Raw genomic sequence first — 21,849 nt, 5'->3', positions numbered from 1 at the left:
TAGAACTGCGCTGGAGGAGCTACAAAGGCCTAGTAGAGTGTTCTCTCTAGGAATCTCTAGGTCCTCCAGAACAACTCTGGTCAACGTCTGACAGACACTGGCCATAGAACTGCGCTGGAGGAGCTACAAAGGCCTAGTAGAGTGTTCTCTCTAGGAATCTCTAGGTCCTCCAGGGCAACTCTGTGGCCAACATCCCACAGACGCTGGCCATAGAACTGCACTGGAGGAGCTACAAAGGCCTAGTAGAGTGTTCTCTCTAGGAATCTCTAGGTCCTCCAGGGCAACTCTATGGTCAACTTCCGACAGACACTGGCCATAGAACTGCGCTGGAGGAGCTACAAAGGCCTAGTAGAGTGTTCTCTCTAGGAATCTCTAGGTCCTCCAGAACAACTCTGGTCAACGTCTGACAGACACTGGCCATAGAACTGCACTGGAGGAGCTACAAAGGCCTAGTAGAGTGTTCTCTCTAGGAATCTCTAGGTCCTCCAGGGCAACTCTATGGTCAACTTCCGACAGACGCTGGCCATAGAACTGCGCTGGAGGAGCTACAAAGGCCTAGTAGAGTGTTCTTTCTAGGAATCTCTAGGTCCTCCAGGGCAACTCTATGGTCAACTTCCGACAGACACTGGCCATAGAACTGCGCTGGAGGAGATACAAAAGCCTAGTAGAGTGTTCTCTCTAGGAATCTCTAGGTCCTCCAGGGCAACTCTGTGGTCAACCTCTGACAGACACTGACTGTAGAATTGCACTGGAGGAGTTACAAAGGCCCGGTAGAGTTGTCTTTCTAGGAATCTCTAGGTCTTTCAGTGCAATGTTTAGTTAAAGTTGACCATAGAGTTGCACTGGAGGACCTAGAGATTCCTAGAGATAACATATTCATCAAATCCATGAATAATCAAAGCCGCAAATATGGAGGGATGAGTGTAATTCCAATAAAAGGTCTAGAAACCCTAAGAAGGGTGGCTTAGGATGCTGGGTGTTTTCAGCCTGGAGAAGAGAAGGTCAGAAGGGGACATGATAGTCATGTTCAAATATCGGAAGGTCATATTGAGTTTGTTTTCTGATTCTCCAGAGACTGGGGAAGCGATAGATTCAAGCGACAGGAAAAGAGATTCCACCTGAACATTAGGAAGAATTTTCTGATGGTAAGAGCTCAGACAGCAGCATGCAGTGCTGCCTTGGAGGATGGCAGAGTTTCCTTCTTTGGAGGGTTTTAAATAGAAGTTGGGGGGCAAGTCATTGGTCTTGGATGGTGTCTTCCTGCATGGCAGAAGGAGGTTGGACTGGATGGCCCTTGGGGTCCCTTCCAATTGTAGGATTCTATGTATTCCTGCATGGCAAAAGCAGGTTGGACTGATGGCCCATTGGGGTCTCTTCCAACTCTATGGTTCTATAAAAGGGGAGTCCACCATCTTCTCAGGTATTATTATTATTATTATTATTATTATTATTATTATTACATTTTATTTATAAAGTGCTGTACATTTGCACAGCTCTGTACATAGAATGGATAAAATGGATAGTCTCTTCCACTCAGGGTCAGAAGGCACCAAAAGCTCTTTCTGTGAGCCACAGGGTTGGAAATGTGGTGGAAAAAAATATATTCATTTTATCATATGTGGTGGACGTGGACCCCCCCCAAAAAAAAATTGCAAAGAAATACACAAAACAAATGCAAGATATGTTTAAGAGAAATATAAAATTGCAGCCAGGACTGTTTCTACTAAACAGGACAGAAGACAAAGAGCACATAAAACGTTTGAAAATCAGTTGATACATGACAACTGTGGCAAGAATGGTAGTTGCTGGTTAATGGAGGAATACAGAGATTCCATCCATAGATGGCTGGCTGTTGAGACCATTAGATGTAATAGAAATGGACAGATGGGCTGTGTTTTAAAAGACAAGACAATCAAAGAGAGGGAAGACATATGGGAGCCATTAATGAGCTTAATGTATAGAAAGAATTGGAAGGGGATCCCCAAAGGCCATCTAATCCAACCCCCTGCCATGCAGGAATGCACAACCGAAGCACTCATAAAGGACCCCATCTAACCTCTGTTTAAAGGCCTCCAAAAGGGAGAACTAAGAGGTATTTAGTTCACTGTGAAACAGCTCTTACACTTGAGAAGATCCCTCTAATGATTAAGTGGAATCTCTTTTCTTGGGATTTGAATCCATTTGCTCAACAGCAACAACAAAAAACAGCCTTTTACACATTTTAAGTACATCAGCATATTAAAATAGCTCTCTAGAACATGCAATTTAAAACATATACTACAGTTTATAAATATGTCAGTTGCTAAAAAGCAGCACAGTATAGAAAGCATAGATAAATAGCTACATGGGTTCTTAAAAATACATATATGTGTTTGGGTGTGGTGTGCCTTCAAGTCCTTTCCGAATGTACCATGGAGTTTTCTTGCCTTCCTCTGAGGCTGAGAGAGTGTGACTTGCCCAGTGAGTTTCATGGCTGAACTGGGCAAAAATATCTATATAGATATATAGATACACACACACATACACACACCATGCATCATCTGTGTCCTGGGGTGTATCCACACTGCAGAAGTAAAGCAGTTTGACCCCACTTTAAGACATGCCATGACTTTATCCGAAAGAATCCCGGGATTTGTAGTTTGGTGAGGCACCAAGAGTCGGATTTTGCCCTTGCCCCTGGATGAGCAAGAAGCTGACTCAGAAGACCTCTGAAACAACTTGTCCCATCCTCCAGGGAATCCAAGGCCCATATTAGTTCTCATTGGTGGGTTAAATCGGCACAAACACTCCCCCAAGCTCTTCCCTCCCCAAAGTTCTGGATAAATTTGTAACTGGAACACTGGGGCCTGGATGCTCAAGGCAAAGGGTTAGTTTCCCAGGTCACAAATTAATCTTTGATCTTTCTTTTTCAAAAACCATGGAATGGGCTCAGCATGCATCACCCTGCCAGGATGGGCAAACCGGGCCTCTCTCTGGGCTGATTGCTGAGAGCCCAGAGGTCTTGGGGACGATGGACCCTCTTTGGCATGGAAAGAGAGTCCCTGGATGGGGATTCTGTGTATTTTACGGTCCCAATTTCATGCAGGCTGGCAGAAGGAGAGAGGGCACATGGACAGGATCCATCCTGCAATGCCCCAAACTGCCCACTTCTTTTTCAACCCATACGGATGGCAGGGACCCCAAAGGTCATCCAGTCCAACCCCCGGCCTTGCAGGTAGACACAATCCAAGCACTCCTGACCCATTATCACATACCCTCCCACCATCCCAATTTGGCAGGAGCACACCTGGCCTGAACCTTTAAAAACCCCTGACAAAATGCTTCCCAATCTTTTAAATTGTCAGTGTTGTGTGCCTTCAAGTCATTTCTTATGGTGACCGTAAAGTGAACCTATCATAGGGTTTTCTGGGGCTGAGAGTGTATGACTTGTCCAAGGTTACCCAGTGGGTTTCTGTGGCGGAGAAGGGAATCGAACCTTAGCCTCCAGGGTTGTAATTCAACAGTCAAACCACATTTGGTTCTTGATAAAACATTACATCAAGCCAAAGTTACTCTAGTCATCTAATGATATTAATCAATGTAATTTGGTCTTCCAGGGTTTTTGGACTTCAACTCCCAGAAGCCCCAGCCAGTTTGGCCAACAGTCAGGAATTTTGGGAGCTGAAGTCCAACAATCTGGAAGACGAACGGTTGGGAAGGGCTGCCTTCAATGAATAGAGTAACTTTGGCCTAAGCCCAGCTGGAAGTCTTAACGGAATGAGATCAATTGAATCCATGGGGAAAGGTGGGATCTGTGAAGTCAACGCTCCAATATTCCAACTTACTTACCAACATTTCATAGAGGAAAACTGGGATGCATGTGGTCAAATAACATGAGAATATGGTCAAGATGGCAAAAATTATGAATAAAAGGGGGGAAAGTAGGAGGAGGAGAGAGAAACTGGGACATTTTAAAAGCAACTGAGAAAGTGGGAATGCAGAGGGTTAATCGGGACTGTACATTCCAAACCCAGACATTTGGAGGTTTTGCAATGGAAAAAAGCAAAGGACAAAATGGGAAAGTGAGAGATATACTAGGACGTTTTAAAAGCAGCCGAGAAAGTGAGAATGCAGAGGGTTATTCGGGATTGTTCATGCCAAATCCAGACAGAGTTTGCAATGGAAGAAAGCAAAGGACAAAATGGGAAAGGAGGAGGAGGAGAGAGAAACCAAGACATTTTAAAATCAACTGAGAAACTGGGACGGCAGAGGATTAATTGGGATTATCCCCACCAAATCCAGACAATTGGAGGAGTTTGCAATGGAACTAAGCAGAAGATGAAGTGGGAAAGTGGGAGGCAAGGGAGAGAAACCAGGACATTTTAAAAGCAGCTGAGCAAGTGGGATGGCAGAAGAGTAATAATTCAGCAACGATCCATTTTATATTTTCGCCCAAGGGAAGAGAAAAGGAGTCTGAAATGGAGATACAGGGCGGGTTCTCTGTTGACAGGTGGCACGTTTGGATTCTGCAAAGGGCAACCCTGTGCCTAAAATGTAATAATTCCTAGTCATCCTTAAGGCCCTCTCACTTTGGGCACATGCAACCTTTTCCATGGCTGGCATGGATTTGGCTTCTGAGAGTCTGGGACAAATGGGCCCCATCTGCCACTTCTCTTTCCATGCCAACACAACTGGGCATCTCCATCCACGCCAGCATGCATGCCAAGGCCAGAAAGAGCTGTGAACCCAGCAATTAACGTGATTAATTAACTCACCAGCCCCGTTACTCATTAGCCCAGCAGTGGCTTCATTTCCAGAGGCCAAAGAAAACCACATATTTTCTTTGGAAGCCATAAAACACTGGGCAGATTTTTAATTTTTATCAAAGGCTTCTATGCCATGTCTCAGCTTTTCTGAAAAAAAGAGTGCTCCAGAATCTTTAACGCCAGCAATGTCTTGTTATTGTGGCTGTTGCTGGGTGCCTTCAAGTCCTTTCCGACTTATGGCAACCCTAAAGTGAAGCGATCATGGGTTTTATGGGGCTGAGAGTGTGCGCCTCACCTAAGGTCACCCAGTGGTACAACCATGTACAATGTGCATTTTGGTTAGCCCAAGAAAGGTATTACGATTCTGTGGATTTTGGATTTGATTGTACTTTGCTATACAGGCAACACAGCTCCCCTTGCATATGTTGTCTGGTTGTTCAATCGTTTTATTAAATGAACCAGAGGCTGGGAAAGTTCCTTTTTTGGACTGCAATTCCCAGTATTCCCCACCAGAGTTGAGCTGCTGAATAAAAGCCCAGTCCAAGAGCTTTTGCAGGTGGCCTCAAATCAGCAAAATCAGTAGCAAAAAATGAAAAAACAGCCCTTTTCAAACAGGTCTGGCAAGTATTTTATTTCATGCAAAAAGTCCCAGAAGATCTCAGAGGGGAAATTTCCATCCCAGGAACCAGGGTTATTATTCCCAGAGAGGCTATTTGGGTGGATAGCGGGCAAATGGCGAATCTTCGGTGGGTTTTCCTTGCTGCGTCAAAAAGAAAAAGAGATTTATTTGAGAGAGAACAGGTGACGCAAATCCCAAACCCGTCCAGTTTGTCAGCATTGCAAATGCAAGAGAGAGAGGAGCAACCTTCGCTGCAGAAATAAAGCAGTTTGACAACAGTTACATGCAATGGAACAATGGGATTTGTAGTTTACTTGGGGCACCAGAGCCCTCTGGCAAGGAAGGTTCAGTGTTGCACCAAACTACAAAAACCAGGATTGCATTTACATTGAGCCATGGTAGTTAAAGCAGTGTCAAACTGTATTGATTTTGCAGCCCTTGTGTGGAGAAACAGCCCCCAAAGTCAGAAGAAAGAGGGCAGAACCAGCCCTCCTTCCTTCCCTCTGTCTCACCCACAGCCCTTGCCCCATTGCCCACTCACCATGGGCACCTCGTCCAGCTTTTGGAAGGCCGGTTCCCTCGTTCAGTAGCACTTCACCACGATCACGATGGCACCGATGAGCAAAATGGAGAGGAAGATGCAGATGACGGCCACCAGGCCTGGCTTCTGGGAGAGGGGAGCTTCGTCCGTGCCACCAGGCCCATCTGTAGGAGGGAAGAAAAGACCAGGAAAGCCCTTGTGGTCTCTCCCAACTCTAGGATTCTAGGATTCTGTGAGTGCCTTCTGCCCCCCAGTAATGCCAGGGATGTCAAGGGCACTGCCATCATGATGCCATGGAAGCAAACAAGGGCCAGATGTTGCTCCTAGAGTAATAGAATCATAGAGTTGGAAGAGACCGCAAGGGCCATCTAGTCCATCCCCATTCTGCCATGCAGGAAATCTCAATCAAAGCATTCCTGACAGATGGCCATCCGGCCTCTCTTTAAAGATCTCCAAGGAAGGACACTCCACTGCATTCTGAGGGAGGAGTATGTTCCACTGTCAAACAGCCCTTTCTGTCAGGATGTCCCTCCTAATGTTGAGCTGGAATCTCTTTTCCTATATTTTGCATCCATTCTTCCAGGTCCTGTTCCCTGGAGCAGCAGAAAACAAGCTTGCTCCCTCCTTAATGTGACATCCCTTCAAGTATTTAAACAGGGCTATCATGTAATCCCTTAACCTTCTCTTCTCCAGGCTGAAGATACCCACCTTCATCCATTCAAGGGGGAAAGGCCAAGTTTGAAGTCCTCCTGGGTAGAAAGGGCACAATAATTTCATTACATATTTCGCACCTTATAACTGAAGATCTCAGAATGGCAGACAATGCTGCTGTTGTTGTGGTGGTGGAGGCGGCCTTCAAGGTGGCCTTCAAGTTGTTTCTAACTTGATCCGAAAGTGACCCTATAATGTCTTTTCCCCCAACTTATGGTAATTCAAAACTTGTAATGAGAATTTCTAGGCAAGAATGCTCCAAGGCACTTTGGGTGCTTCTGAAGGGCATTGGGCACTTTTGGTGTGCTCCAGCACTTCCTACTCAGTCCCTGGATGTACATCGTGGAGCAACTCAATGTGCCCTCGGTGCCCAACAGGCATCGGCAAGGACACCTCAGCCCTCCATCGTGCAATGGATGCCCTTCTGTTGTAACATCAGCCAGTGCTTTATAGATTACAGCAGAGGCTTTGACTGTATAGATTATGAAAAGCTTAAAGACGTGGGAGTGCCAATACATTTGGTGAGAAATCTGTATTTAGGGCAAGAGGCCACTGTCAGGACTGAATTTGGAGAAACTGAATGGTTCCCATCTATCTATCATCTATCTATCTATCTATCTATCTATCTATCTATCTATCATCTATCTATCTATCTATCTTATCTATCTATTTATTTCAATTGGCAAAGGGGCAAGACTGCATTTTGTCTATCTGTTCAGTTTGTATGTAGAACATATCCTACGAAAAGCAAGCTTGTACACAAGAGGAGGAGAAGTGAAGATCAGAGGAAAGAATATCAACAATTTAAGATATGCAAACGACACCATGCTACTAGCAGAAAACATCACAGGCCTAGAGCAACTTCTAAGGAAGATCAACGAAGAAAGTGCAAAGGCAGGCTTATTGCTGAACATACAGAAAACAAAAATATTGTCCATGGGGAAATCTACACAAATTCAACCTAGATCATGAGGAAAGAGAGGAAAAGATTGCTCATACCTGAGATCAAACATTGACCAGAACCGAGACTAAAGTCAGAAGAAGACTAGGAATGGGAAAGGCAGCTATGAAAGAACTAGAAAAGACCCTAAAGAGCAAGGATCTACAATTGAGCATGAAAGTTGAGCTCATCCAATGCCCTGTATTCCCCATCCTTTACACATACAGATGTGAGAACTGGAAGAGAGCAGATAGGAAGAAAACCCATTCCTTGGAGATGTGGTGCTGGAGAAGATGCTGAGGATGCCATGGACAGCCAAAAGGACAAACCAATGGGTCCTTTAACAGATCGAGCCAGATCTCTCCCTGGAAGCCAAGATGACTAAACCGAGGCTGTCATACTTTGGACACATCATGAGAAGGAAAGGTTGATTGGAAAGGACAATAATGCTGGGAAAGGTGGAGGGAAGTAGGAAGAACAGAAGAAATGGATGGAATCTATTAGGAAGATCATGGGTATGACTTTGGCAAGACCTGAGCAGAGCAGCGGAGGTTAGGAAGTCTTGGAGGTATCTCAGGGTCACCATAACTCAGGATCGAATGGCGGTTACAACCACAAAGGTCAATACGGACATTGCAAAAGTGCTCAATTCGCCTCCAACCATTTGCAATAGCATACCTCCTAAGCACAATGCCAGCCTGCAGCTCAACACCAAACCACCACTTCCCCTTGAAATTAACATGGTGATTAACTACTTTTTAAAAAGTAACTTATACAAGGCTGTTCTCTTTGGAACATACAAAAGCCAACCAAAAGCTATAGTGGAATTACACCGCCACCGTGTGGTCACTACTGTCAGCCTACTACAACTCTGTGTGTGTTGTGCACCTTTGCAAGTCATTTCTGACTTATAGCAACCGTAAGGTAAACCAACCACAGGATTTTCTTGGCAAGATTTGTTCAAGGGATGTTTGCCACTGCCTTCTCCTGAGGCTTTTTCCATAGAATCATAGAATAATAGAGTTGGAAGAGACCGCAAGCGCCCTGATCCAGTCCAACCCCAGTCTTCTGTCATGCAGGAACTCTCCATCAAAGCATCCCTATTGACAGATGGCCATCCAGCCTCTGTTTAAAGACCAAGGAAGGAGACTCCACCACAATCTCCAAGGAAGGAGTGTGTTCCTCTGTCGAACAGCCCTTACTCCCAGGAAGTTCCTCCAAATGTTGAGCTGGAATATCTTTTCCTGTAACTTGCATCCATTGCTCCATTGGGTCCTGTTCTCTGGAGCAGCAGAAAACAAGCTTGCTCCCTACTCAATATGGCCTCATAAACAGGGCTCTCATATCACCTCTTAACCTCTTCTCCAGGCTAAACATCCCCAGCTCCCTGAGTCGTTCATCATAGGGCTTCATGGTTTCCAGGCCCTTCACCATCTTAGTTGCCCTCCTTTGGACACATTTGGCTTCAGTTTCTCAATAATAATAACTTTATTACAGCCATTTGGCCAGCACACCAGTTTCTCAATGTCCTTTTTGAATTCTGGGGCCCAGAACTGGACACAATATTCCAGGTGGGGCCTGGCCAAAGCAGAATACAGAGGCACTATTACTTCCCTTGATCTAGACACTATACTTCTATTGATGCAGCCTAGAATTGCATTGGCCTTGTTAGCTGCCTCATCGCACTATGGACTCATGTTCAACTTGTGGTCCACTTGGACTCCCAGATCTTGCCCGGGGTCACCCAGTGGGTTTCAAGGGGAAGCAGGAATCAAACCCTGGTCCCCAGAGTCCAATGCTCAAACCCCAGAGGACAATAACACCCCAAGTCCACAAAACAGCAATACTTTTATGGGCCAACCAATGACAACCTCGAACACTCCATGGCAACTGCCATTGTCCATCTTGGAGGGAGGGAGGGGACCAGAAGGGGCCAAGTTTGAATTTTTATTGTATTCTGTATGTATTTTTATTACTGTAACGCGCCCGGATTCCTTGTGATTGGGCGGGCTATAAATAACTATATTATTATTATTATTATTATTATTATTGAGCTTCGAAAGCTTGTATGATGGATTTTGTATGTTGTTGTACATGTTTGCCCCATAAATGAATTTTGTATGTTATTGTATAAGATGGCCCTATAATGGTATCACTGTTTTTGGATTTAGGATGTTATTATATCAAACTACTTTGGGTTGCCATTAGTTGGAAACAACTGGGAGTTGTGCAACAACGATGAGAAACCATCAAGGCTAAACCCAGTAAAAAAGAAACTGATCTGAAAAAATGGGTTGGTTTCTGTGCGGCGTCTGTAAGGGGTGTTGAATTTGTGCAAATATTGCAAAGAAGTGGCAACAAGAGACCTGGAGTTGTGTGTCATCATGCTTGCCTGCACAAAGCTATCAGCCATTTTTGTTTGCCAAAGAGGTGTGTTGTTGTTGCAGGCCCGTCAAACAGACTCCTTTTCCTTAAAGGAAAAGTCAGATTTAGATCTCACCTCCTCCTTTCCCTTTTTTCCACCTGAAAAACTGATTTTAAAATTTTGGAAACTTTTTTAAAGTGTCCTTATGGAAGCCACTTTGGCCTAGGAAAGATAGCATATAAATTAGATAAATGTAAAAGATAGCATAATAAAGTTTGCTGCAGGAGAGTGTGTCACATTTTCACAAGATCAACTTCAGGAAGAAACGTCCCAACATCCACAAGGGTTCAGAAAAAAATGTCCCTGTTGCACAAAATGGTGGATTTGGGCTGTTATGTTGGATGACAGAGAAGCCATAGGTTGCCTATGCGCTGCAGAGATAATGCAGTTTTACTCATTTTTAACTGGAATTGCTCAATGCTATGGCATCTTGGGATTTGTAGTTTGCGGTGACACCAGTGCTCTTTGACAGACACAGGCTGCATGGGCCCAAAGGCCCACAAAATTAGAAATCCCAGGATCCTTCAGCACAGAGCCATGACAATTAAAGCTGTGTCCAACTGAAGTAGCAGAAAGAATAGACTCACAAAATCTCAAGAGTTGGAACCCAAGGACCACCTAATCCAACCTGCTTCTGCCATGCAGCTATCTACAGTGCACCGCTCTCTATTTTGCTGTTGAAGAGAGAAGGTTAAGAGGTGATATGAGAGCCCTGTTTAAATACTTGAAGGGATGTCATATTGAAGAGGGAGCAAGCTTGTTTTCTGCTGATCCAGGGAACAGGACCCGGAACAATGGATGCAAGCTGCAGGAAAAGAGATTCCAGTTCAACATTAGGAGGAACTTCTGACAGTAAGGGTTGTTTGATGGTAGAACACACTCCTTCCTAGGAGATTATGGTGGAGTCTCCTTCTTTTAAACAGAGGCTGGATGGCCATGTGTCAGGGATGCTTTGATGGAGAGTTCCTGCATGACAGAATGGGTTTGGACTGAATGGCCCTTGGGGTCTCTTCCAGCTCTATGATTCTATGATTCTATGATTCTATGAATATCTCAGAGGTGCAACATCGTCTCTGCCAAACTGGGACAGTTGGAAGGTATGGACCCTGTTTTTCTTTTACCGCACTTTTGCACTTGGAACTCTATTAGCAGCAATTGAAGTGAGCAGAGGAGAAAGGAGGAAAGCGGGAGGAGGAGAATGAAACCGGGACTTTTTAAAAGCAGCTGGGAAATGGGATGGCAGGGGGTTAATGGACATTTTCCCTGCAAAACCGGGACAGTGGGAGCGTATGTGTCACCAGTAGCCTTACCAGTGACTGTGCTATTGCTAGTGGACTCAGCCTTTTGACTAGTGATAGTGAGTGCCTCTTTGGAGCTTGCAAGGGCTGTCGCCATCGTAGGTCCTGTCGTCCCATTCCTCGTTTCGTTGATGCTCCCTGTGATTTTCGGAGGCATAGGACTCAATGTTGCCTTTGGCTCTGCAGTGCTTGGGTGGGTGGCAGGAATGTCTTTCGTTGCCCCGGGGTTGGGGGCTGATGTCTCAGTTGTGGTGTTCAACGAAGACTTAATACGCTGGCTTGTAGGTGCATCTGAAGTTGTGTGGTTTTCTGCAGCACTAGGTATCGTTTCAGCCCTGAGTGTACCTGCCAAAATAAAAAGGGAAAATTGCAGTCAGAATGAACCAAAACCTGGCCTTAGAAGGAACACCTCAATGGAGCCTCCAGACACTGAGGCAGTCTACTCCAATTAGAAGGACAATGCTAGACTTCATGTCCTGGATTCGGCCTTCCTGTATGGCTGTTTCGTCCCCACTGATATGAATCTGGTTTCGAAGCCATATTCCAACCCGTTTCCCTGTCAAGGGACTTGGGAATTATAGTTTGCATGTTCGGACAGTTCTATGCTGTCAGTTCTTTGGTTTTGTTGCTTTGGATGCCTTGGTGCCTTTGTGGCTGAACAGGCTATATAGAAGTGGTTCACAAACTTTGGTCCTCCAGGTGTTTTGAACTTCAACTCTCAGAAGCCTCAGCCCTCTTAACTAATGGCCTGGGAGCTGAAGTCCAAAACCCCTGGAAAGCCAGAGTTTGGGAACCGCTGCTGTATAGAAGCTGTTGTTGTGTACCTTCAAATCGTTTCTGACTTATAGTGACCCCCAGGCAAACCTGTCACAGGGTTTTCCTGTCAGGGTTTGTCCTCTGGGGGTTTGTTCCCATTGCCTTCCCATGAGGCTGAGATAGTGTGACTTTCCCAGGGCCACCCAGTGGGTTTACACAGCCGAGCCAAGATTCGGACAACAGAGTTTGGAGGGACAGCAAAGGTTCATCTACCTTGCAGGATTAATACATTTAGACACTGCTTTAAGTGACATGGCTCAATGCTATGACATTCTGGTAGTTTTGTGGGCTATTTCTCCAAGAGCTTGGGTGCCACCACAAACTACAAATCCCAGGACTCCATAGGATGGAGCCATTGGCAGGTAAAGCGGTGCCAAACTACATTAATTCTGCAGTGCAGATGCACCCACAGAGAAGATCAGAGACATTCAAGGACTGGCATGGGAAGACTAGGAGACCATGAGAGATGTTGTGGGCATGAATCTCCATCGTTGTGTTCCTGGCTCCACCTCGCTCTGCAAACAACACACACAGCTGGGAGCAGAGATAGTGGCAACCACACACTCCCTTTTGTTCCAGGCCTAATGCGCTCCCTTTCCCACATCCTGTTTTGCAGCATGATCTACGGAAAAAGGCTTTGCAAAAGGAGACAGGAAGGTGTTGTGTAGGACACACAACCAGCATACGCTGGTTGTGAAGTTTTCCCCAAAACACTCTTGGTGGGGTTTGGTTCCAGGACCCCTGCGGCTCCCCAAATCCGTGGATGCCCAGGTCTCATTATATACAACGGGAGAGTAAAATGGCACCCCTTCTATCAATACCAAATGGCACAAACATTGCTTCTTGGAATGTATATATTTTAAATATACAGTCAACCCTCCTTATCCACGGATTTATTATCCATGGATTCAAGCATTCACGGCTTGAAAATATTGCAAATAAAAAGTATGACTTCCTGACAGCAAAGCTTGATTTTCCATTTTATATAAGGGACACCGTTTTGCTCTGCCATTGTGTTTAATGGGACTCGAGCATCCACGGATTTGGTTATCCATGGGGGGGGGGGGATCCTGGAAGAAAACCTCAGCAGAGAACAAGGTCCCGCTGTGTTTCTTTTCTTTCTTTTTAGTGAAATGTTTATTGGGTTTTTACAATAAAACGTAGAGTCTGTACAGCAATAAGAAGAACAACAACAACTCATGACCTGAGCCAAGGGTATGGAAGAGACGTTTTAAAAATATTTTCAAGCTGTGGATGGTTGCATCTGTGGATAAGGAACCCATGGCTACCAAGGGCCAACCATGATAGTAATGATAATAAAATTATTATTATGATTATTATTGTTAGTAGTAGTAGTATGAGTATGGCTACGATGACTCTGGAGACCAGGGTTCAATTCCCAGCTCCGCCATGAAACCCAAGTCACACTCTCTCAGCCTCAGGGAAGGCAACAGCAAACCTCCTCTGAACAAACCTTGCCAAGAAAACCCTGTGACGGGTTCATCTTAGAATCATAGAATTGTAGAGTTGGAAGAGACCGTAAGGGCCCTGATCCAGTCCAATCCCTTTATTCTGCCATGCAGGAACTCTCCATCAAAGCATCCCCATTGACAGATGGCCATCCAGCCTCTGCTTAAAGACCTCCAAGGAAGGAGACTCCACCATAATCTCAAAAACCATCAAGGAGAGAGAAAAAGGTCCAGCATCAACCGACTAAAAAGCTTAGCATCCAGCCAGAGGCCCCAAATCATCCTGAATGAAGAAAGGGAATTACACGCTCCGAAAACAGCCCCCAAAAAGGCCCTGTTGTGTGTCCTTGCGACATAACCCTACAAAAATGGTGGGACTGGGAGGAATCCCAGAAATCCTTAAAACCCAGAAAAGTTCATGTGGATATTTAGGGAACGTATCCAGAGGTAGTTGCGTTGCCCATATAGCAAAGTACAGTAACGCCCCAAATACTTTGTGATACCTTTATTGGACCTACCCAAATGCACAAAAAACATTGATGCAGGCTTTCAGAGTTCCACTGGATAGCAGAGTATGACAGCACCCAAAATCCTTTGTGATACCTTCACTGGACCAACCAAAATACACAAAATGCACTGATGCAAGCTTCCAAAGCTCCACTGTGTAGCAAAGTGCAATAACACCCAACATCCTTTGTGATGCCTTTATCAGACCAGCCAAAATGCATTTTTAAAATTGATGCAAGCTTTCGAAGCTCCACCGGGTAGCAAAGTACGGTAACACCCAAAATCCTTTGTGATACCTTTATGAGTGCCAAGCAAAATGCACAACATGCATCGATGCAAGCTTTCGAAGCGCTACTGGCTTCTCCATAAGGAAAAGGAGCAAGAAATGGATAGTTAGTTTTCATTTCTGACCCCAAGAACAGCGCAAAGCTGCAAGTTTCCCCCTCCGTAGCACTATCCTACCTTCATTTTGCACCTGTCTGAATCCACTGTCCCCAGAAACCCACCCTTCTGCCCCTACCAACTTGGCACTTACCTAGGGAAAATGCCACCAGCACCAACAGTGGCCCCCAGGCCATGCTGGCAACCTCCAGCTTCTCTTTCTTTGGGAGCAGAGGAGCTCCTGTGCCAGCTGCAAATAGGATCCAGTGCCAGCTGTGCCAACTGCTTCCAGGGAAGGCGGGCACCTGGGCACGGGCCAGAGGAGGCTTGGCATCACCTGGGCTGGAGGAAGCGCTGCACAGGAGCCCCCTTTGCTGGACAGGTGAGGGATGGCAAGCAGAGGCATGTTTTCTCATAAAGCCAGGACCAGAGTGGCTTTGGGGATGATGCATCACAAATAATGCCATTCTGCTGATCCCTAATGTCCCAAAGAGTTTCAGATTTTTGGATAAATTCCTTCAAGCTAAAACCGGGAGTGGATTCTGGAGTCCCGGCTGCCTTGGCCTGTCACAAGTTACTTTTCTTTTGAGAGGGTGAACAAGGAACACTTACAACTTAACAAGTTATGGAGTAGAAAATGTTTGGCATGGAGAATAATTGGCATGAGGAAGAAACGCTAGAGAGCTGGTGTAATAAAACTACCCTTAAATATAATAATAATAATAATAATAATAATAATAATAATAGGATGCCTTGTAGAACTCAATGTGGAAATGTAAAGTGCTATCGCCTGCTATTGCCATGTAGAACAGGGAGGGAATTTGTTTTCTGCTGCTCCAGAGACTAGAATACGAAAGGACAGGTTGCTTACTTGTAACAGTATTTCTTCGAGTGGTCATCTGCGAATACATACAAATGGGTTTCTCTGCGCCTGCGCAGTGCTGTTCGGAAACTTCTGGAATCACTGGGCAAAGTTTACTTTGCAACATATAGAAACTTTTTGGCGGTAACTCCGCCCACCCGTTATAAGGCCCCTGCCTTCCCGCTCTTTCCCCAGTTCCGCAATTTTTCCGCCAAGCAGGCGATGCAAAGAGCCAATAAGAGCAGGACACTGAGGGGATGGACTGGTGGGATTTGTATGTATTCGCAGATAACCACTCAAAGAAATACTGTTACAGGTAAGCAACCTGTCCTTCTTCTTCGTGGTCTCTGCGAATCATACAAATGGGTTTAGACTGACAAGCTTAGGTAATGGTGGAGGGAGTGTCCTGAGACCAAAGCTATGGTAAACCAAAGGCATATTTATTGCAATAATAAACACCTTGAACCATGAAAGAGTCAGTCTCTTCTTCATGCACAAACTCAACATAGCAATAACATTGCAAAACCTGAGAAGGCAATAAAAGGTCATGCAAGACCAGTCCCATTGAAATTGTGCAAACCAACATCCAATAGAATGTAAAAACAGTGGCATTATGTACATAAATGCTGAAACACAAACCATCAGTAGTGCAATCAATGCAACCCTGAAACCAACACAGCCCTCCCGAAAGCTGCGTCTCGGATGGCTCTGGTGTCCAACCTATAGTGCATTATAAAAGTCAGAGGTTGGGACCAAACAGCAGCCTTACAGACATCCTCCAAGGGGATACCCGACAGGAATGCAGAGGATGCTGACATTGCCCTTGTAGAATGGGACCGAACCCTGCTAGGGAGAGGTTTACCCAGCAGTTCATAGCAGAGGTGGATGGTACCAGCCACCCATTTAGAAAACCTCTGCGCAGACACGGGTAACCCCTTCTTCGGTTCCGAGTAGCATTGGAAAAGTCTCTCGGACCGACTGGAGGCAGCAGTTCTGTCCAGGTAAAACGCCAGCGCTCTCCTGACATCAAGAGAGTGTAGGCTTCGCTCCGCATCCGAGGTCGGATTGGGAGCGAGAGTAGGCAACACAATGTCCTGGCACATGTGAAAAGCAGAGACAACCTTAGGCAAAAAAGTAATGTCCGTCCGGAGGACCACCTTGTCCTTGTGAAACCTCAGGAAGGGCTGGTCCCTCCGCAAGGCACAGAGTTCGCCCGCACAGCGGGCAGAAGTGATGGCCACAGGAAAGGCGGTTTTCCAAGTCCGCTGTGGCCATCGGTTCAAAGGGCTTGGATTGGAGCGCGGACAGTACCGCCTCCAGGCTCCAAGCCAGTGCCGGTACCGACACAGGAGGATGCAAGTTGGCACATCCCTTAAGGAACCCCTTCACCAAGGGATCCCTAAAAAAAGAAGCCCTCCCCCCGAATTGGTACTTGGCACAAATGGCAGACAAATAGCACTTGATGGATGCGAGACACAACCCCTCATCCAAAAGCACCATCAAAAACTCCAGCACCACTGGAGTGGACACCTGAGCAGCAGACAAGCCCCTTTGATCAAGGAAGAGGCTAAACCTCCTCCATTTCAGGGCGTAAGACTGCTGGGTGGAAGGTTTCCTTGCAGCCAGGATCACCCTCCTCACCGCCTCCGGCAGGGCGGTTAGGGCTGTATCCTCCAGGCCACCAGCGGCAGACTCTCGATGTCCGGATGGAGAATCCGTCTGTCCTGGATCGATAACTGGTCCGGACAGAAGTCGAGGCGGAGGAAGCATCTCCTGGAGAGGTGGAGGAGGGATGCGAACCAGGGCTGTCTCGGCCACCACGGCGTGATCAGGATCGCATCCGATCGGTCCGTTGTCATCTTGGACACCACCCTGATGATGAGAGGGAAGGGAGGGAAGGCGTAGAGCAGCTCTCCCGTCCAAGTGAAGGCGAACGCGTCTCCGAGGGATCCGTCCATTCGCCTCCTGGAGCAGAACTGGGGACAGTGGCTGTTCCATTCGGTCGCGAAGAGGTCGAGCAGGGGGATTCCCCACCGATCGAACAGGTCACTGACCGTCTCCGGATGGAGCCTCCACTCGTGGCACACCAACTCGTTGTCCTCTCCTGGAAGGTGAATCGCCTGGAGGAGCACCTGTCTCTGGATGCACCAGTCCCAAATGCAAAGAGTAATCTCGAGCAGAGTCTTGGATCTGGTGCCTCCCTGTTTGTTGATGTAATACATCACGGTGGTGTTGTCCGTCCTCAGGAGGACCACTTTGCCTGCGACAGCGAATTCGAATGCCCTCAAAGCTTTTTCTACTGCGAGCATCTCCAAGGCATTGATGTGGAGAAGCTTGTCCTGGGCCGACCACCTGTCCTTGACCACAAGGTTGAGCAGGTGGGCGCCCCAGCCCTCCAGAGAGGCATCAGTTGTCAAAGTCAATTGAGGCTGAGGTTGGTGGATGCAGACGTTGCGGCCGTCCAGCCACCATCTCAGTGAAGCGGCCACCGGTCTCGGTACCGTGAGCCACTTGGACGGAGGGTCCTCCATGAGAAGACTGAGAGGAACCAGGACTGCAGTGGTCGGAGGCGAAGTCTTGCCCACGGTGTCACAAACGTCGTCGACGCCATGTGGCCCAGAGCCACTTGGACGTCCCTGGCCCTCACCCTTCTGTGAGAAATGCAAGGCCTCAGCGATGCCACCAACGCCTGGAAACGGTCCGTAGGGAGAAAGGCGGAGCATCTTTCGGAGTCGAGGATGGCCCCGATGAACTTGGCCTGTCTGGTCGGGGTGAAGTGGGACTTCTCCCCGTTGACGACCAGTCCGAGGGAGTCCAAAAGGTGCAAGGTGAATGAGACTGCCTCTTGGAGCTCCTGCTGTGATCCGGCGACAAACAACCAGTCGTCCAGGTAAGGGAAGACTCTGTAGCCCTTCTGATGAAGGTATGCTACCACCGGTGCCATGCACTTCGTGAAGACCCTCGGAGCCGTGGCAAGGCCAAAGGGGAGCACGTTGTAATGGTAAGCGGTGGAGCCGATGGCGAAGGCGAGGAATCTCCGGTGGGACTCCCGAATTCCGATGTGGAAGTAGGTGTCCTTCAGGTCGACGGTCGCGAACCACAGGCCCTGATGGAGAAGCGGTAGAATAGAAACCAAGGTTACCATCCGGAACCGGCAGTATTCAAGGGACAGGTTCAACTCCCTCAAGTCCAAGATAGGCCTGATGCCCCCATCAGCCTTTGGTACCATAAAGTACCTGGAGAAAAAAGCCCTGGAGTATTGATCGGGTGATAAGGGGGAGATTGCCCCCTTGTCTAACAAGGTGCGCACTTCGTCGAGAAGGGTGTCCGAGGGGTGAGTGGACATGAAGGCTCCGGTTGGAGGGAGCTCCTGGAACTCGAGGGCATAACCCCTACGGACGATGTCAAGTGCCCATGAGTCCATCGTGATGGAAGCCCAGATGTTAGAGAAGGGCAGGAAGATGTTCAGAAAGAAGGAGCTGGGACGAAGCGCGTGGGGGCATTTCAAGATCTCTTCTTGGACTGTTCGGTGTCCTGCCTGCGGGGCTTTCGGTACCGGGCAGGGCCGCCTCGCCTGCCAGAGGAGGAGGACGATTGGGAAGGGTACCTGGAGCGTTGGGAGCCCTGGTGTTGATATTGGCGCTCCTGGCCATAAGGTCGGAAGGACTGACCTTGAGGCTGCCATGGGCGCTGCTTCTTCCGGAACGGTGTCGACATGGAGGAAGACATGCCGTGTTTCTTGGCTGCAGCCTTCATCTTAAACTTGCGGTTTAAACGGTCATCAGTGTCCGTATTGAAGAGACCAGAGTCGTCCAAGGGCATCTCTTCAATGGCTGCCTTGACTCCTGGGGTGAAGTCCGTGCCGTGCAGCCAGGCGTGTCGACGGAGTGCCATCGACGCTGACATGGCCCTTCCCACACAGTCGGCCATGTTCCGGGGCGCAGTGATAAGCCAGCCGCCGATAAGAGTGTGTCACGTCACGAATCTCGACGAGCTTCCTCTGCGTGTCTTCTGGGATCTCCAGAACCAAGGGAGAGACACCCTCCATAAGGGTCTAGACGTATGCACCCATACAGGCCGTGTAGTTAATGGCCTTGACGGCAAGCGAGGCTGCAGAGTATGCCTTCTTGGCTAGACCATCAATTTTGCAGGCCTCCCGGTCTACAGGAGAGGTCGCCTGTTTGTGAGTAGAGGCAATCTGGGCACCCTCTACAATAGCAGAGTTTTGTTTAGGGTGAGTCGACAGCCAGGCACAGCTTGCAGGGGAGACACGGTAGAGTGACTCTATCTTCCATGAGGTCCCGACCAGAGAAGCAGGAGTCTCCCAAGACCTCTTGATGATGGTCTCTAGTGACGGCAGAAGAGGGATGGACGGTGGGGTTGGGATCCAGCCATGTACTCGGTGCTCTACCGGGTCCAAGCTATCTCCTCAAGGTAATCCAACTCAATGTCCAGGGCCCTGGACATCTTGATGATGTGTTCGCTAAAGGTCCTCAGGTCATCCGTGGGGGAGGCTGGCTCTGGATGATGCATGTCCTGTGGAGAATCTTGAAGCGAGAGCTCATCATCGAACTGGGAAGCTGGGGACAGCACCTGCACCAGGTCCGATTCAGTGTCCGACTGGATAGTGAAATCATCTACCCTGGGCTGGTCATGAGAGGATGTTGAAGGACGAGCTCTCGGGTCCAGGCGGGTCAGTGCAGCCTTAGCTGTTCCTGCATCTAAAGGCTTGGGGGTCGGTACCGAGGCCTTGCCCTTAGGGATCCAATGATGACATTTGTCCTCAAATCTGCGCAGCGCCGTATCCCGAGGGACCTCCATGTAGTACCGGTCTGCCTTGGAGTCATAGAAGACCTCAGGATCTTCCAGCTCGACACCCGTAGACTGCAGGGAAGGCGGGCATGGGACCGGGGTCGGGGAGCGGCGTCCTCCGGACAGTGAGCCTTCATCCCCAGAGTCCCCAAGGGGAGCGGTGGTCAATCGTGGAGGACTCGGTGCTGCACTAGCCTCAATTCTCCCTGATGGGGGCTGTTCCTGGGCCTCCATCCGGGACTGAGCTGCAGGCTGTGGGGTCGGGGCTGGACGGTCCGGAGAGTGGTGCTTAGAGCCCGAGCGATGGTCGGTAGACCTAGAAGCACCCTTGGAGGTAGAGGCTCCTTTGGAAGACTCCTCCCGCGGTCTCTTCTGCTTCGGGGCCAACGATGCAGACTCTGTGGCCTTGGCCTTTCTCTTAGGAGCCCTTGGTGTCTCCGGAGGGAAGAAGGGGCTGTCCTCCAGGTCCACAATCACAGGAGGTCCGGGCTTGGAGGACTTAGGCTTGGAAGGAGAGCTGGATTTTGATGTGCCAGCGGTTGGAGCACGATCATCCTTTTGCTTAGCCTCCTTGTCCTTCTTCTTAGCCGGTTTGGCCTTGTGAGATGAGATGGAAGGATCCCGGCCGGTACCGACGCCGGAGACGGATCCGGAGAAAGATGGTGTTGGAGCCAGGGAGGCTGCAGCTGTCGAACCCTCAGTCCCCGAAGTCTTGTGGGGGCGCTTTGAGGGCTTGTCGGTGGCACTGGACCTGTCAGGGCCGCTGGCCACATGAGAAGCCTTGCCGGTGGCACTGGACCTGTCTGGGCCACAGGCCACCTGAGAAGGTGCAGTAGTCGCCGGGGGTGCAGAAACGGCACTCGCAGGTCTCTCCCGGGACTTGGAGGCCAAGGGCGCCGAAGCTGGAGAAGGACAGGTTACTCACCTGTAACGGTATTTCTTCGAGTGGTCATCTGCGAATACATACAAATGGGTTTCACTGTGCCTGCGCAGTGCTGTTCGGATACTTCTAGAATCACTGGGCAAAGTACACTTTGCAACATATAGAAACTTTTTGGCGGTAACCCTGCCCCCCTCCTATAAAGCCCCGGTTCCCGCTCTTTTCCCCAGTTCCAAAAAATTTTCCCGCCAAGTAGGCAATGCAAGACAGAGCCAAAGTGAGCAGGACACCGAGGGGAGGATGGGCAGGATTTGTATGTATTCGCAGATGACCACTCGAAGAAATACCGTTACAGGTGAGTAACCTGTCCTTCTTCTTCGTGGTCTCTGCGAATCATACAAATGGGTTTAGACTGACAAGCTTAGGTATACGGCGGAGGGAGTGTCCTGAAACCCAAGCTATGGTAAACCAAGGCACTTTTATTATAACAATAAACTGTGAACCATAAAAGAGTCAGATCTGTTTTTTGTACAACAGATCAAATGCAGGCATAACATTGCAAGGCATAAGAAGAGCATGTAGGGTCACGCACAACCATACCCATTGGCACTGTGCAAGCATAAATCACAGTTCAACTGAATAATAACTCTGCAGAACCTGAGGAGGAAAATGTAAGGTCATGCAAGACCAGTCCCTCTGGAAGTGAACACAAGTGAACACATTATAGACCAATTCAAAGATACCCTTTGCATTAATATGGCACCACACACATTAATAAGGCACTCAATGCAATCCAGAAACCAAGACAGCCCTCCCAAAGGCTGCGTCCCAAATGGCCCTGGT

The 21,849-nt window shown here is 48.1% G+C and overlaps 1 protein-coding gene across 1 annotated transcript; it reads right to left on the bottom strand.

The window, feature by feature from the left end:
- Positions 1–5,361: 5,361 nt before the first annotated feature.
- CIST1 (colon, intestine and stomach enriched 1) lies at positions 5,362–14,670 on the bottom strand. Its single transcript, XM_089496609.1, has 4 exons — positions 14,607–14,670; positions 11,292–11,624; positions 5,906–6,069; positions 5,362–5,505 (listed from the first exon to the last, which is right to left on the bottom strand). The coding sequence occupies exons 1-3, from the start codon at positions 14,647–14,649 to the stop codon at positions 5,948–5,950; spliced, it is 498 nt and encodes a 165-aa protein (XP_089352735.1). The 5' UTR covers positions 14,650–14,670; the 3' UTR covers positions 5,362–5,505; positions 5,906–5,947.
- Positions 14,671–21,849: the final 7,179 nt, after the last annotated feature.

Source organism: Sceloporus occidentalis, unplaced genomic scaffold, assembly GCF_023333645.1.
Source record: "Sceloporus occidentalis isolate IW3139 unplaced genomic scaffold, rSceOcc1.0.p SCAF_91, whole genome shotgun sequence".
Lineage (NCBI taxonomy): Eukaryota > Metazoa > Chordata > Lepidosauria > Squamata > Phrynosomatidae > Sceloporus > Sceloporus occidentalis.
This window is presented reverse-complemented; position numbering and strand designations above follow the sequence as displayed.